The sequence below is a fragment of the Phytophthora sojae genome, assembly GCF_000149755.1.
Source record: "Phytophthora sojae unplaced genomic scaffold PHYSOscaffold_3, whole genome shotgun sequence".
Classification (NCBI taxonomy): Eukaryota; Oomycota; class Peronosporomycetes; order Peronosporales; family Peronosporaceae; genus Phytophthora; species Phytophthora sojae.
The window spans coordinates 6889345-6905927 of NW_009258117.1; the positions used below are offsets into that span (position 1 = coordinate 6889345).

The following is a 16583-nucleotide window of genomic DNA, read 5'->3' on the forward strand; positions in this document are numbered from 1 at the left end:
TTCTGGTGAAAGTTTCATTGCGTCTTGGGTGATCGGGGCTAGTACATTGTGGGCGTCTGAACACCCATCGCTTCGTTAACTAGGATTGCAATCGGCTCTTTGCTAACTGGAACTGCAAGTTTAGTGAGACTATCTGTCCGCTGCTCGATCGCCAACGATTTTAGCGCATTTGAAACCCTCTCCATTGTCGGTCGTTGACTTGGAACAGGGTCGCAGCACTGCTTGATAAGTTCCCAGGCGCCATCACTAATACATCGCACATTCCGGGACGGCAGTTCACGAGCCAACTTGCAAGTTCTCGGCTCTTCGTCACTCGTAATGTCGGAGCAGGGCGACACTCCGTCCAATGCGTGGTAAAGCGTCATTCCGAAAGAATAGACGTCAGACTTGCTGTTTGGCAGCATTCCTTCCACACACTCTGGCGCCAAATAGCGCACGGCGTCCGTAATCTCGACCCCCGCAGCTGCTGCTGTCCCATTGACGAGCCGTTTGTCTTTCAGTGCACTCCAGTCAAAGCTGCGGTCGAAATCACAAACTTTCGCTTGCGGGGTAGCCCCCGCCGAGACCAGGATGTTGTCACACTTCAAGTCGCCATGGACGATCCCCTTCGAATGCATCTTGTTGATCGCTTGGCTGGCTTGAGCAAGGATGTCGAGACTAACCTTGGCGCGATTGAGGCTGTCTTGCCGGAGAAACGTGTCAAGAGACCCCAGCTCGCAGTACTCCATCACGACGAAGGGGGTTGCCGTGAAGTAGCAGGCGCCATAGAGACGACAAATGTTAAAATGGCTCAAACGCACCCACAGTTTCATTGTCTCGAGGAACTTTTGCTTTGCTTCCTCGGACCTCTTCACATTGGCATCGAAGACTTTGACTGCCACGTTTGTGCCGTCTTTGAGTACTCCTCTGTAGATTTTGGCGTCACCGCCATAGCCAACGACGGTCGACATGTCAATGTCCACCTCATCTTCGGTGATGTACCAGTCTGGAAGGTTGCTGATGTCGGCTCGAACAGCGCGGCTGGAGCTCGCCCACAGTTTCTCCTTCATGATGTTGAGAGCGAGGTCGTCGGTGTCCAGGGGGCTCTCCATCACGGCCTCATCACGACGTCCCATGCGCGTAATAATCGCGAGAATCTCCTTCTGGTTGTCGGGATCGCTCATCGCGTTCACTACCTCGGGCGAGTCGACCATCCTCATATAGCGCTCAGCTCGCTTCTCCTGCTTCGAATAGGTGCTGCTCGCGCTGATGGAGCTCTCGGTGTTGATGCGCTCACACAGATCTTTAGCAGTTTTCCTCGTCCTGGTACTCACAGCATCCAAGTCGCTGTGGAACACGAGCTGCTTCAGGACGCTCTTGTTCAAGAACTTCTTCATCACGCGGTCGTACTCGTTCACTTCCGTCTCGAACTTGGAGATCAACTTCTGCAGCTCGCTGGTGAATAGTTCTTGGTTCTGCACACGCTGCTCCAGCACCCCCAGGACCCACCTGAAGTACGACACGTCCTCCTCGATGTTGGCGCGCTGAGTTTTGGTGGAGGGCGCAGATTTCTGCATTTCATTCAACACCAGGCCGACCTGGTAGCACACTTTGCCGAGCTCAAAGGCGCTGTTGACGATGATACCCGAGCCTGACATTGGCGGTGGCCACAGCAGTGGACTGGATCATATCCATCATTTTTGCCGTTGGTCACAGCGACACAGGGTACGGATGTTACGATGCAGGGCGCTCGTTGCTGCGTTCGCTTGCTAGACTCGAGATAAGCCGTAGATCAGGCGTGCAAAAGAACAGTTCTGGCCTTGGTGTCGCTGCGGAAGTCGTTTCAGAAGTGCGGTCATTTAAAACGTAATACGTTGCGTCTTCGCGTTTACATGGCGGGTAAGTTTAGCTAGATGTCCCTCTTTTGGCAGATCAAAAAGCCAGAAGACAAGACGCTTGGAAGTTGTTCAGGGCGCTGATATCAGCGCCGGAAAGCAGTACTCGACGAGAGCGCTGTCTGGAAGTTAGTCGGTTACTACTTCGAAGACGAGTAATTCGCGCCGAGGGGATCCATCTTCTGGAATTCTACCGATTATTTATTAATAAAAAGAGATTATATGTATTTATTAAAATGTATCAAACCTGACATATAAAATAAAAAGTGCCATATTACCATGTATATACTTGCAGATTGGGACGGAGTAATAAGACTACGCGAACACGTAACTCATTTCATTTCATTTCATACTTGCAGTACCAAAATAGTAATATCAAAACAAGAAACCCTAAATCATAAACTCTACAACCACTTCAACTCTACAACACTACTACTACTACTACTACTAAAAATAATAATAATAATAATCGTATTTAGTAGTAGCGTTCGTAGTAGTGTTCTACCAAGCGTTGAATATTTGATTAACCCTACTAGGGTTCAGATCGATAGGGTTTGCAACTATTGCGCACTCCAACCGACACGGCACTTCGACCTTTGGGCAGCAACTCGGCCGCCTACTGCTGCTGCGTCAATGGAGCGCGCCCATGTGATTGTGCGTCTGCGGGGCGAGTCGTCTCCGTCCAGCGCCGCGGGCATCTGCCGCACGAGCGCCAGCACCGTGCGGCTGGAGCACAGCGAGATGTCCCCGGGCGTGGCCAGCATCAGCTTCGAGCAGGTCTTCGACGTGCAGGTCAGCAACGCGCACGTGTTTCAGACGAGTCTCACGCCTGCAGTTGACGCCGCAGTCGACGGCAAGGCCACCACGTTGATAGCCACGGGCGCGGCGAGCGCAGGCAAGTCGTTCGCGTGCCATGGCGACCAGCAGGAGCCGCGTAGTGGACAGGCGGATCCGGGACAAATTACGCTGGCAATTGGACGCGTTTTCAGTGAATTAGAGCGCAAATCAAGTGCAGGATGGAAGTGCAACGTGCTACTGAGCTGCTGGGGCGTCGACACCAGCAAGAACGAGGCGCTGACGGATCTTCTAGCGCCCGGGACGAGTTTCCTAACTCAAGACGTGGAGAAACTGCTGGTGGAGCGCTCGACGGTGGTCACGACGACTGATGAGGCTGTGCGTTTGTACTCGAAAGCTCTAGAAAGGGTGAATGAGATGGAGAAGCAGGATTTTGTGCTGGCGCTGCATGTGGAGACGCTGGCTCCGAGTGGTGAAGCGAGACGAGGACGGCTCCTGGTTGTGGATATACAGGGTGGGTCCATTATTGAGCCACGAGGAGAGGAGGTGAATCAAGTGGAGAAGAAGGAGAGAGCGGGGTACTTCTTGGATGCACAGTTTCCCGTGAATGAGACGCTGAGTGCGGGATTCGGAGTTTTCGTGGGTGGGACCAGTGCGACGTACCTGCTGGTGGCTATTCAGACGCCGGCACAATTCCAGCAACAGGTAAACGTGTTTTGATTGGAACTGCGATGGAATCTGCACGTGGCATAACATTGTGGTTTCTGTTGTGTGAATCTGAAGGCCATCCAGTCGCTTCTGTACGCGTGCAAGGCGAAAGAGATCAAATACTGCAGTAGAGTGAATTACTTATCAGCTTTTGCCGATAAGAAGAACACCCATCAGCATGTTGCAAGCGGAAAGCGAGCAGCCGTGGAGGCTGAAAACCAGGCACCAGGTTGCAGAGAGGATTTTGTCGCCCCTGGCGCTCCTGATTCTGTCGTCTCAACTGATCGGTGCGTCGCATTCTTTCCCTTATATCACTATCAGCAGCTTTTAAATTTATGGGCCAAACTCTACCAGATCTACTAATGAACCTTGTGTGGTTCTGTCTGTTGCTTATTCAAGATCCACAACGTCTAGTGATTTTACATTTGAGATGCCGTTGGTAGCGCCGCCGCCCCAAATGAGCGAAGCGCCTTTGCTATCACCAAGCTTGAGTCCTAGCACAAGTTGTGAAAGTCAAGAGCAGCTAAGGCAATCGGATATTTCCAGACGTGTGCGCAAGGCGTACGACCTTGCAAAGGCCGCTACTACCTCGCCAACGAAAATGAATGCTGGAATTGAGTGCACATCCAGCCAAGGGGACACAGCCATTCACGCGGTGCTAGATGCAATGCTGAAACATCTACCTTGTGATACGCTGCAGGAGTTGACTCTCCAGGCGAAGCTGGAGCACATCTGCACGGCGCAAATTGAACTAGAGCGTGCATTGGCGCACGAAACTTCTATCAAGGACAAATGCGTCGACCGGATTTCACGACTTAGTCAGACAATGAGCTGCCAGGTCGTCGAACACGAGCAACAGCTTCAAGAAGCTTTGACGGCCAAACATGCGGCCGAAACCCAGCTTCAAGATCTCAGCATTAAGTTTGATTGCGTTGGACGCGAGGTGTCGCGCTTGCAAGAGGAAGTCCAAGTGTTGAAAGCTGGCCAGAATCTCACCGCGCACAGCGAAGACACTCAAAGTACAACACCTGGATTCGAGCATGACCGTGCGATGCTTCACACCTTGTCAGCACGACTCGAAGAAGCCATGATTCAGGCCAAAGACGTGATAACATACAAGGACGGCGTCATCCAGTCGCTTGAAGAGAGACTCCAGCTCGCAAGCCAACGTGGGGCTGACGCAGTTAAACTATTAGCAGAGGAGCGAAGCCGGTTTGAGCGCGAGAAGGCTCAGCTTCTTGAGGAGATGCAGGAGAAGAGCAGCAACCAGGAAAGTGAGGAAGTTTCGAGGGTACAGGCCAAGAATATGACTCTCCAGCAGCAGAAAGCTGATCTCACAGTTAAAGTGGCGCAGCTGACGCTCGAGATGGAGACGGCTAGGTCGCAGTGGACTCAAGAGGCGCACGATCGCGAAGCCCGAGCTGAGCACAGATGTGCAGAGCAGGTTGCTAAAGCTGAGCAGCAACTTGAGCAGGCTACGTCTGCGATGCAGCAGCAAATGGCCCAATTCCGGAGTGAATTGGATATGAAGATCGTGAGGCAGCGTGTAGCTGCGCAAGTGGCGTGCAAGGCGGGCGAGTTGAAATGTGAACAACTGGAACGCGATCTCCAGCGTGTGAAGCTCAAGCTAGTCAAGCAGAAAATCAAGCTCGAAAAGAAGGCGCGGGTACTGGTAGCGAATGCTCACCAACAACACGAAGAACCTTTGGCAGTTCTCCAGCGTGAAACCGAAGACTTGTCCACAAGGATGGAGACCATAGTTCAGCGGGAGCAAGCTGCGCTGAGACGGGCCTACAAAAGTGAGGAAATTGTTGAAAACCTCAGGACCGAGGTGGAGCAGCTGAAAGCATCAGCGGTTAAATTGGAGCGAGAACGGAAAGCTTTGCGCAACCTGTGCAACGAGCTGGAGACGAACAAAAAGTCACTCCAGAATGAACACGAGCATCGAATACGTGAGGTGGAAGTATCAATAGCAAAGCGAATTATGACAGCTGAGGCGCGAGTCCACGAAGAACGAGACAGACAGATCCAAAGGCTATTAGAAGAGCACCGCGCTGAAGTGAATCGTTTGAAAGCCCTAGTTTCCGCAGCAGAGCAGGAAAAAGCTGCGATCCAGATGACAAGGCAACAGTCGACATCGTCTGTATTATCGCGAGCCTCTTCATCTGAGGATGGATCGTTGTCGTCCGACAGCAGTCGCCAGCAAAGTATCCAAGATCTGGATGCTCTCATCGACTCGAAAGAGCGGCGATATAGGCGCGGGGAGAAACGGAGGACAGCAGGCAGCTTGGCAAGGTCACCATCATCCTCTCCACCAACCAAGAGCTCATCTCTAAAGAGGGAGCTCGTCCGCAAAAAAGACGAAATTGCAGAGTTGTCGGTGCGTCAAAAGCAGCTCTTGGCAGCGTTGGCGATCGCGAATGAGCAGGAGACACTGGCCAAACGGCAGATTCAAGAGACCGAGACTCAGCGTCAGCAGGAGTTGTCACGGTACGAAGAGCTCTTGCAACAGCTCAACACGGTCAAACAGGAGAACTGGAACCTCAGTCTCGCTCTCCACGTCACGGAGACGAACCAGCAGCAACAGCAGCGTAGACCAGCACGATCCAGTCCAATTTACTAGCCAGGAATACGATTAGAACACCAGTTTGCTGTGACTTTGCTGTGGTCATGTTGAGTGCTGCAGATTTATGGCAAGGCAATCGGAGGCGTTCCAAGGTGTTCGTTCATCAAATGCGAAGGTACGGGCTGAGGTTCACGTCAGAGCTCTTAATCTAGTGCAGTTGATATTTTTGCCGCTGCGTGGAGCTGCGAACGCTTTTTTTTTGGTTGACGGTTGCGTGGTGCTATGTTTGTTTATTTAGTCTCTGCTCCGCGCGACACAAGGTAGACGGAAAGACAGCTACAGCGTTTTTGCATGCCGCGTTGAGCATGGTCAAGTCGAGCGACGTCAGCGTTGGCAACAAGGGCAGCAAGGGCAGCAAAGGCAGCGAAGTACTCTCGTGGCGGGTGCTGTCTTTCGGCCGCCGGTCACTCGGTCAGTCCAGTCGCTCTGTCGGAAGAGTGCACTCCAGTTTTAGTCTCCACACGAGGTTGGCCAGCGTCGTCGCCGAAGACCGACAGGACGCGTTTGACCCCAATGCGACGCTGGTGAAAGTCTGGGAGCAGGTGCTGCTTCTCTGTCTGGTTCACCAGTCCTTCCTACTGCCGTATTTTTTGGCGTTCCAGTCCGCGGATATGGAGACGGTCTCCGTGTTGTATGTTATTGTTGTTGTACACGAACTCATGTTCGCCGTGGACTTGTACGTTCAAGCACACACTGGCTACTACTCGGATGGCAACCTCATCCGAGACACGAAGCGCACGAGGAGAAAATATGTGCGCTCGCGTCAGTTTGTGCTTGACGTCGTTGCCGTCATGCCCACCCAGGTCCTTGTTGCCTGGTATCCAGAGATTGTGGTGGAGCTGCTACTCGTCAAGCTACTTCGATGGTCAAGACTGCCACACCTCGTGTCAAATCTGGACGAGCTCTATGCCAAGCATTTCGTCGTGCTTAAGCTACTCAAGGTTCTCGCGTCCACGGTATACCTGGCACATGTTCTAGCGTGCATTCGGTACAGCTTCGGAGACGACGATACTCACACCAACAGTTGGCTGCCGGATAGCTCGAAGCACGGCAACTCCTTGAACAGGCATTACTTGATGTCGTTGTTTTGGAGTGTAGGCCTCATGACGGGACTTTTCGAGGGGCAATTGCCTCAGCACGTGACCGAGTTCCTGTTCACGATCCTGGTCGCGCTCTGTGGGTTTTCAATGTTCACGACGCTGTGTGCAACAATCTTCGTCATTTCCAAGTGTGAGAGCGATAATGCGGAAGCTATGGGGGCACGAATAAACCAATTGGTGCATGTACTTTCGTTCCACCGTGTACCAGAGAAACAACAAGCCAAGGCGGTTGAGTACCTGAAAGTACGCTATAGTATTTCTTACATGCTGATGCTTTTACAGCGACTGACAGTACTATTCCTGTATGTTCTTTTAGCGCTACTACACGGACACGGAGTCAACAGATCGAGAGACTTCCAAGCTGCTGTGTCCATCCATTGCGAACGACATCCAGGTGGAGCTGTTGAAGTCGACCATCGCTCAGATATCGTTCTTTGGAGGTTGCAGCGACCAATTTATCGTGGCTCTGACGAGCTTGCTGGAACTGATTGCCGTCCCTGCCCAGACGACTTTGTTTTCAGCTGGAGATTATGGAGACGCCATGTACGTTGTCCATTCCGGAGTACTTACGATTGTCGTCAACTTCGTGGCGGTGCGGGAGATTCGAAAGGGTTCATGCTTCGGCGAAATCTCGGTATTTTCTTCGATGCCACGCACAGCCACAGTGGTCTCCACAACGTATGCGATTTTGTACAGATTGTCGCGTTTCCACTGCGAGCGAGTGCTCGAAGGGTATCCCGATTGCGCGGCGTCAATCGCCTCTCACGTTGATGCAATACTCCACCAGCTGACCAATGTCGAGAATGACGCCGGCAGTAAATTACTACCGCCAGCTGCTGCCGTTCCGACAGACAACCAAAAGCGGACGTTGCTACGAAATGCTTCTGTTGCAGCAGGAGCCGTGGCGGGGGCGTCGGCGCTTGTGAGGGTGCTAACGAGGAAGGGCAGCGACATCTTTTTGTCTCCACGAAAGTCGCTCTCACGGCGGCAATCGAAAAAAAATGTCGTGGGACCAGCACCGCAGGACTTCCTACAGTCGCAATCGAGCTTAAAAAGCAACACGAGCGCGCAAGCTTTTCGAGACACAGGGCATTCAACTCCAAGCGAAGATCCAGTGTTGGCGTCCGGACACAGAGTTAGCAGCGGCCGGGTAGTACGTAGGCGGTCACACGATCGCAGGCCACACCGGACTCCAGAATGCAAGCATCGCGGATTTTGGCGGTTCGTGCTGCTTCGAAAGTGCATCGACCACCATTCGCGCGTACGCAAGTGGTGGCTGTTGATGCTTTTGGTAAATCTCTGTTACTGCTGGATCATGGTCCCCGTTCAAGTATTCTTCCCGCTGTGGCAGCAACCTTCCTGGGTGACGCTGACAGCCGACAATATCTCCAACGTTGGATTATTGCTGGATCTCCTATTAAACTTGAATTTGTCGTTCACGGTGAACTCGGAGAAAATCACGGACCCGAAGCAAAGTGCGCAGCGGTATTTGAGCGATGGATTCTTGTTCGATTTACTGTGCGCGTTCCCCTACGAGTACTTCAACATGGCGGGGTATGGGCTGATGCGGCTTCCACGGCTTCTGCGCGTGCTTCGATTGAACGACCAATTCAGTGAGATCGAGTACTTCATCTCTCTGAATGGGAAGCGGCAGCTGATACTCCTCGGGTTGCTATTATTCATGATGGTCCACGTCGTTGCATGCGTTTACTTTGGAATCTCCTACTTCGAGGGGTTCGATCCCAACGAAGATGAAGCTTGGGTATGTCCTACCAGCCTCTGCCTGCGACGCCTGAACGCAACTCACCTTGAGAACTGCAACGGAACTGTTTTCGACGTTAAGTTGGATCGAAGGACGTTGCAGGACATCACGGCCATGGAGTATTCCCGCTCACTCTATTATGCGATCGGAGTGCTCGCGTCACCTGGCAAAAGTGTCGAGCCCACAAGCAATGCACAGCTGATTGCTGCGCTGATTCTCATGTTGGGCGGGTTCTTGGTCTCGGCTGTCGTCGTGGACAATGTTCAGAAGCGTTTCACCGCATCTGCGTTTGAGCAGAAGAAGTTCTTCGAGGCAAGCACCCGTATCCAGCGCTTTCTGCGCCGACAAAAAGCTCCGCTGACTATCCACCACCGGGTCAAGTCGTTCTTGGACTTTTGGTGGTCCTCCCATCGTGGCGCAGTCATCAATGAGTTACTTGCTGATCTCCCGCGGTCCATCCGACTCGAGTTGCTGAGATGTATTTGCAAGCCAGTACTGCAAACGCTAGCTCTGTTGCAGGGCGTACACCCAGTACGGGACAAGCTTGAAGAAATCCTGGTTGAAAACGCTAGATTCGTCTTGTATGGACAAGGTGAGACTGTGTATCGCCACGGCGACTACGCCACAGGATTGTTTTTCCTTCTTGAAGGAAAGGTGTGTGTAGTGCAGATGGGAGGTTCGCCTTGTGAGATATCTCGCGGGGGCTTTTTCGGCGCCGCAGCACTCATGCATCAGGAACGTGGAGAGGGTTACACAGAACACGTGAGTGCCAACAGCGGCTGCGTTCTGCTTTTTGTATCGCGGGATCAATTACAAGCGATGGAAACGATTTACCCGGTGTTCAAGGCGGAGCTGTTGGCTCTGGATCAGAGATTGCTCCGAAACAAGGTGGCGAGTATGAGTACAGTCACCGATCATGAGATACAAAGCGACAATACGCACACGCCATGGCTACACAAGGTGATCACTGGGCTGAAAAGTACTTTCAATACGATATATGATCCGGACTCGTTCTTCATTTTGGCGTGGGAAACCTGGGTGTTTGTGGTAATGACGGTGCAATGGGCATTGGTGATGTTTGAGGCTTGTTTTCCTTTGAACGGAAAGCACTGGATGGCCGACGCGCTGATGGTTTTCCTGGAGATTTCGTTTGTAGTCGACATGGGCATCCGATCGCGTCTAGGATTTCACGAGTACGGGAATAAAACGATGGATCTGGAGCGAATTCAACGCCAATACTTCAGATCGGGGGCCTTTGCGCTGGACATTGTGGCACTTGTGCCCCTCTATATCGTAAATTGGAACGTACCAGAAAAGAAGCGATGGGGTTTGTTGAACGTCAACAAGTTGCTGCGATTATTCAAGGTCCCTACTCAACTGTACGCACTGGAAGAGCGATATTTGAAGCGCACGACGGAGCTTCGTGTGTTTAAGCTGCTCTACTACACATTTATGTTGTCGCACATCCTGGGGTGCATCTGGTTTAACTTCGCGTCCAACGAAGCAGCCCCGAATTATTCCAGGGAGAAAAAGACTGCGTTCGGAGAAGACTCGTGGTTACCGTCTAAGGACTTGGAGGAGGGGCCTCATGTACTTCAGTACTTCGCTTCTCTATACTGGTCGTTCGGCCTCATGTCATCGTCAGGATCGTCCGAGTTCCCGAAAACAACTGCGGAGGGCATGTTCAGCGTCGTGACCATGACTGCGGGCTTCTTTCTGTTTGCGTACGTGATTGGCAACTTCACCGATATCATCGAGCTCACGGGATCGGAGACCAAGGAGTTCAATGCCAAAATGAGTGCTGTCTGCCAAATGCTGGACCACTTTCAGATGCCAGGGAGTCTCCAAAAGCGCGTCAAGACGTTTTTGCTCTTCAAGAGGTTCCACACAATTACCCAGGAGCACATTCTCGTCAACTGCCTGCCACCTCCGTTGATTACGGACATTCGGTTTGTGTACCTCATGCCAATGATCGAGAAAGTCGCGTTTCTTACTGGAATGGAGAGGTCGATTACTCGAATGCTGGTGTCACAATTCACACAGGTGCTGGTCTCGCGTGGCGAGTACGTTATCAAGTATGGGGAGAGTGGCAGTGACATGTACTTCGTGTTCACTGGTGTTTTGAACGTTCTTCTGCCCTTGCGAATAGCGAATCGCAACAAAACTACGTTTAAAGAGGCGGTGGAAGCTTTGACAGTCAAGAAAAATGGAGACGAGAATGGCTTATCGACTCGAGTTGGCCCAAGGATGGAAGACATCGTTACCATGGCTACCAGCAATAGTGAGAAGCACAGCGTCCACAACCAGCCAAAGAAGGTGAACGAGCTCGCAGCGGGAAGCTACTTTGGCGAGAATGGGCTCTTCACCAATGCCCAACGAAATGCGTTCATCCAGGCGCAGACTTCGTGTATCCTGTACAAGTTATCTCGCGAATCGCTGGAGCTTGTGTTCGACAGGTACCCGAACTGGAAGGAAAAGGTGCTCCAGTTGGTGAGCATCCATCGTGAGCAAGGAAGGCTCCAACAAGTTTCGCGCGAGGTGCAAAGTCGAGGAATGACGATTTCCACTGGGCTGGTTGTGTCACGCTCCGATATCATGAACGAGCGTGCTGAGAGCCTAAAGGAGAAGCGCTATCACGCTCGTAGCACTAGTGCACAGAGCGGTCTCATTTGTATGACCTTGGTGCGTTTCCTCGACGCATATGCGCTCAAACCTCTCCTCAAGTTGGGGGATGGTCTCATTCACGGTGCTGCTGTCCAGAGTAAATTTCATCTTACATGGCTACGATTTATGGTGGTTTGTACAGTGTACGTCGCGATCATGATACCCTACGAGCTCGCCATAGACGCTATGAGTCGGGTCACAGTCGTGGTCACTATAGCGAAATTCTTCGAGTTGCTGTGCGAGATCGCGTTTGTTGTGGACATTTGGTTCAGCTGGCATGTCCAAGAATGCTCTACCTCGATGGAGCTGTACGATCAAAAGCTGAGCAGTGTTTACAAGAAGGAACGCATGGTGTGGGACATCCTTGCTGCTATTCCGTTCTACGATTTGGTGTCGCTGTTTAGCACTATCAAGTGGCTCAAGTTGCTGCGCTGCATCAAGATTCGCAATATCTTGAGCTACCTCGACGAGCTAAATCGACGTGGCGTGTCCAACGACGTTAAGCGCTTTTGGCATGTGTGGCTGCTCTACTTGTTGATGATCTATTGGACTGCCTGCGCCTATCTGGCTGTGGCGTTGGAATCGGGCTTCGGTACGCAATGGGATTCGTGGCTCCCGTCGCAGGAATTAGACATCTCGGACCCTCAAAATCCGTCGGCGACCCAACTAACGCGACGATTTCTCCGCGGACTCTTCTTCGCAACTACGATATTCGTCAAGAAAGGCTACAATCCTGATCCAGACACAGCATCGCTGTACGCATTCCACATTGGTATTTCATTCGTAGGACTGATCGTCATGTCCTTCGTGATTGGTGAGCTAGCGAGCTTGTTCATCTCATTCATTGGACTGGAAGTCGGCTTTCGCAAGAACCACATCGCTGTCGAGCTGTACCTGGCACGCTTACGCGTTAGTGAGCAGATTCGGTCGCGAACCTATGCGTTTATGACGTCGTTGTGGTCTTCGCATGCTGGCGTGAATTATGAGGAGCTTTTGGAGGAGATGCCGCAGGAGATTCGAGCTGCGTGTGTACTGCATGTATCCAAGAAGCCGCTAGAGTGGTTTGTCATGAAAGTCGTGACCCCACTGTGTTGGGAAGGCGACGAGTCCATCGACGCCCTGACGCTCTCACTGGCCGATAGACTGCAATTCGAGACTTATCCTCGCGATGAGAACGTGGTGACGGAAGGCAGCATCGTGCGAGCCATGTACTTTGTGATTAAAGGCCACCTCACCATGCGAAGCCGGTCACTTATGCACCGTCCGCTTGGCCTTCGTGATGGCAGCTACTTTGGAGAGCGTGGACTGCTTGGCTGCACGATCAGCGCCTACACTGTGCGTACAGCTCGAGCCTGCGATTTGCTTTCTCTCAGCTCCGAGGCGTTTGCACAAGTGCTGCAAAAACACTCGTTCACGCGTCTGGCGCTTAAACTCTGTGAGCGTGCCTACAAGCACCTTAAAGAGCAACACATCACGACCTGCTCGAAGAGAGAAATGGAGGAACACTGGGGAGCAGCGCTACTGCTTATCCTGCAGAAGATTAAGAGCTGTCACCTGTCTGCGGTGGAACCAGATAGTGCTGCGAAGAACAAGGGAATTGGCGTCTTGCCGAAAGTTAGTGAGTTAAAGACGGAGTTCACTGCTGTGTCCTCATTTGCACCAGTCGAACCGGAACCGGTCGCTGAACTCAACAAGGTAGAAACGGCGACCGAGACCCCGAGTTCACCTGAACAGGAGAGCAACGAAGACATTCCGACGGCTACAACTGAAGACACAGAAGAGACCTGCAACATTATCAAGGAACTAGGAGGGCTACCGGTGAACATGGGCGAAATGTTTGAGGCTCTGAATACGGCCCGAACGTGTTTTGAAGCGTTTGCTCCGCTGCTTCACATTTTGCTCGCTACCGACCCGCTGGACTGGAAAGCGAGCTTTTGGGTCTGCGCTCCGAGAGGAATTAACCGCTCAGAGGCACAAAGTGCGTCGCTGTCGGTCGAATCTGCAGCGAAATCTGGTCACCACATTCAAAGTGCGCCACTTCTGATGAAGCAATCGACTCTGGTGGAGAAGTAGCGTACTACTACAAATTCGTTCTCGAGTGTGCGTCATCTGCGAGGCTCTCCCACGTCCAGTACCAGAGCATCAGCACAACCATCGCGCTGACGGCCACGACGTTGCCGAAGCTTATGCCGAGCCACAAGCCCTTGACGCCAAGGTCACACGGGAATGCCAGGAGAACTCCAAGGGGTACGCCACATACGTAGTGCGCCAGTCCCTTGGCAATAGCAGCAGCCTTCTGCTTGCCTCCGCCTCGGAACACGCCTTGAATCACCGCATTGAGCCCGTCCATCACTGTCAGCGGCGACCAGATAGCCATGACGTGGGAGGCGAGATCTGCGCTGCTGCCTTCGTCCAGAAACAATCGAGGGATTTGACCGCTGAGTCCAAAGAGCAGCAGCGCGAAGATCGACGATAGAACCAGAGTGCTAGTCAGTGCAACGGTGCGTGCTAGCCTTGCAGTCCGAGGCATACCAGCTCCAAGGCAATTCCCCACTCGAATATTGGCGGCGACCGAGAGACCAGCGTACGCCGTGTAAATCAGCACACTGACGTTGGCCATCACGGAGTGGGCCGCAACAGCGACGACACTATCCGGAAGCCAGCCCGCAAGGATGGAGAGCGCCTCAAACGCCCACATTTCCATCCCAAGCATGAGCATCCCGGGCACTCCAAGTCGCATTAAGAGGCCGACGTAGTGTGTGGCAGCCTTGAGGTCCCAGGACTGACACCACCACTACCTCAAGTGGTGCGGTCTCCACATGAAATAAGACACAAGCAGCAGCGGCAGAACGAAGTTGACCAGACTCCTGCCCATAGCGATACCGTTGAAGCCGATCGAGGTGTGGTAGGCAAGGCCGTAGCCAGCGGCGACATTGACGACGTTCCCGATCGCTGCAATTGTAACCAGTGGTGTCATGATGTGCTGGGCCTGCAGAACCTTGCGCAGGAGCTCGTAGAGGAAGAGGCATGGCACGCCAGGCAACATCCAGCGAGAAAACTGTCCGGCCAAGTGCGCGACCTCTTCGTCTTGGCCCAATCCTCGCAATATGGCCTCGGTGAACGAGTTGATGAGCAGCATCGGTACGAGGAGTACCGTGAGGATCATAACTCCAGTCTGGAAGTACACTCCGATCTTCTCATAGCGCTTGGCCCCGTAAGCTTGTGGCGTCTAGCGCTGACGCCAGTCCCAGTCCGACGGAGACTGCACATGACAAGGAAATAATGTGGGAATGCATTCCTTAGTCGAGATCAATTCCAAAGCTATCGTACTGGCGGCGTCGATATAGTGCTGCGCAAGTGGGGAATCGATGTTGCCAGCGAGGATGATCGATATAAACCCCGGCAGGAATTCCAGGAACGTCGTCACCATCTACAGAGCAGCCAGACGAAGCCATAAGGATGCCTGCCAAAGTGTTCGTTGGCAGTGTGACGCACCACGGGGCCAACGAGCTTCAGCAAGGTCTTCACTTCTTCTGCGACCTCAGGCTTCAGCTCGTTGGAGTATCGATGCTCACCACCTGTCTGCGGAGATACAATGCTCACGAAAGATTCGTCGCGATCGCTCTTGTTGTCTTCATAACCGAGGTGTTCGCGGTTCATTCGTCTTCACGTGGAGAGATCTTCAGTGAGGGGATATTTTAATATCAAAAAAGGCGATTAAAATGGTATCTTCTCGCTGACGAAGTGAACCGTGAAGTCAACAGCTTACACTAATGCCAGAACATTGAAACACAGTCACATCGTGTTAGCTCTCGACAACCCACGCACGTATTACCACGATAACCATCAGCAGAGACTCCTGTACAGATACAAACGGATGCATCATCTACTCCTTTGTGCATTACTTTAGTACGTTTTGCGTATTCGTTTTACTTCTTCTTGGCGTCATTTGGGGCGCTGATCTCCTCGGGGGTCTTTCCACACAGCCGCTTGTGCAGCTTCCACGCCGCCTTCTGGCAGTCCCTCGAGCAGTAGACCGCATCACGGCACCTGGCACACTTGGAGAGCTTCTCACTGGGTGCGTGGCACTCGTCGCACGTCTTGCCCTTGGTCTCCTTGAACCAGAACATGGTGTCCTCCTCACTGGGGTGGGTCACGCCCTTCGGGTCGTCCTCTCCATGGCAGAACACGCTCTCACTAGCCGCATAGAACTCCCACTTCTCCGTGTGGTGCATGAGGTTCTGCCCCACGCAGCCGAACCTGCTCATCAATGAGTCGAGCTTCCGCGTTTTCTCCTCCTTGAACTCATCACTCAAGTTCTCCGCACTCTCGGGCACAAACTCCACGGCGAACTGGGCCACCGATCCGTACTCTGCGTCGCTAGCGATGGGCGCAAACTCCTGGGAGATGGCGAAGTCGCTCAAGCTCCTCATGTTCTCGTCCTCCTCCGTCTTGGGCAGCGGCAGGAAGTCCGCGTCGCCCAGTAGGAAGCAGAACATGGGCTTCTCGTCCGGTTCCTTGTCCTTCGAGAGCTCCACAACCTTCTTGAAGGTCTCAAACTGGCCCGCGTCGCTGCGCTGCTCGGCGGGAGGGGCCACGTATACAAACACCAAGTCTGCGGCCAGCGGGTCGGCCACGATCTCGTACCCCATGAGCTCGCAGGCCTTGCTCAGCCGCTCCTGGAACTCTACGAAGCCATTGCACTCGATGTAAGCCTTGGTTCTGGGCAAGGAGGGGGAGGACGGAGATGCAGAGTGATGGTACGTCTCCACCCACGACGCGTGCAGGTACAGTAAGCGGCAGCCGATGCCCGTGATGCGGTGCTCGGCCTGCTTGAACTCGGCCTCCTTCCTGTGGGGTAATGGAGGTGTTAGGCCTGCGTAAATGCATAACAACCGACGTGAAAAAACAGAGCGGGGCGCGTACCACGCGTAGTCGTAGCGCATGAACACCTTGGAGGCTAGCAGCCGCTCGCGCCACGGCTGCAGCGCCGACGCCGGCGCCGCCAGAGGAAGCGCGGGCGCAGCCATTTCGAAGATAAAATTTTCGGTAAA

At 53.0% G+C, this 16583-nt stretch overlaps 4 protein-coding genes across 4 annotated transcripts; 2 read left to right on the plus strand and 2 right to left on the minus strand.

Moving 5' to 3' along the window:
* Positions 1–38: 38 nt before the first annotated feature.
* On the minus strand, positions 39–1049 carry PHYSODRAFT_496539 (hypothetical protein; the record flags this gene model as incomplete). The annotated part of the gene is made up of 1 exon (XM_009525895.1): positions 39–1049. One exon carries the CDS (start codon positions 1047–1049, stop codon positions 39–41), a length of 1011 nt encoding a protein of 336 aa, XP_009524190.1.
* Positions 1050–2507: 1458 nt separating this feature from the next.
* On the plus strand, positions 2508–6000 carry PHYSODRAFT_313647 (hypothetical protein; the record flags this gene model as incomplete). The annotated part of the gene is made up of 3 exons (XM_009525896.1): positions 2508–3374; positions 3453–3664; positions 3840–6000. The coding sequence occupies 3 exons, from the start codon at positions 2508–2510 to the stop codon at positions 5998–6000; spliced, it is 3240 nt and encodes a 1079-aa protein (XP_009524191.1).
* Positions 6001–6308: 308 nt separating this feature from the next.
* PHYSODRAFT_557516 (hypothetical protein) lies at positions 6309–13999 on the plus strand (the record flags this gene model as incomplete). Its single annotated transcript, XM_009525897.1, has 4 exons — positions 6309–7346; positions 7420–8256; positions 8308–13173; positions 13243–13999. The coding sequence occupies 4 exons, from the start codon at positions 6309–6311 to the stop codon at positions 13600–13602; spliced, it is 7101 nt and encodes a 2366-aa protein (XP_009524192.1). The 3' UTR covers positions 13603–13999.
* Positions 14000–15404: 1405 nt separating this feature from the next.
* PHYSODRAFT_557520 (hypothetical protein) lies at positions 15405–16559 on the minus strand (the record flags this gene model as incomplete). The annotated part of the gene is made up of 2 exons (XM_009525898.1): positions 15405–16380; positions 16456–16559. The coding sequence occupies 2 exons, from the start codon at positions 16557–16559 to the stop codon at positions 15459–15461; spliced, it is 1026 nt and encodes a 341-aa protein (XP_009524193.1). The 3' UTR covers positions 15405–15458.
* Positions 16560–16583: the final 24 nt, after the last annotated feature.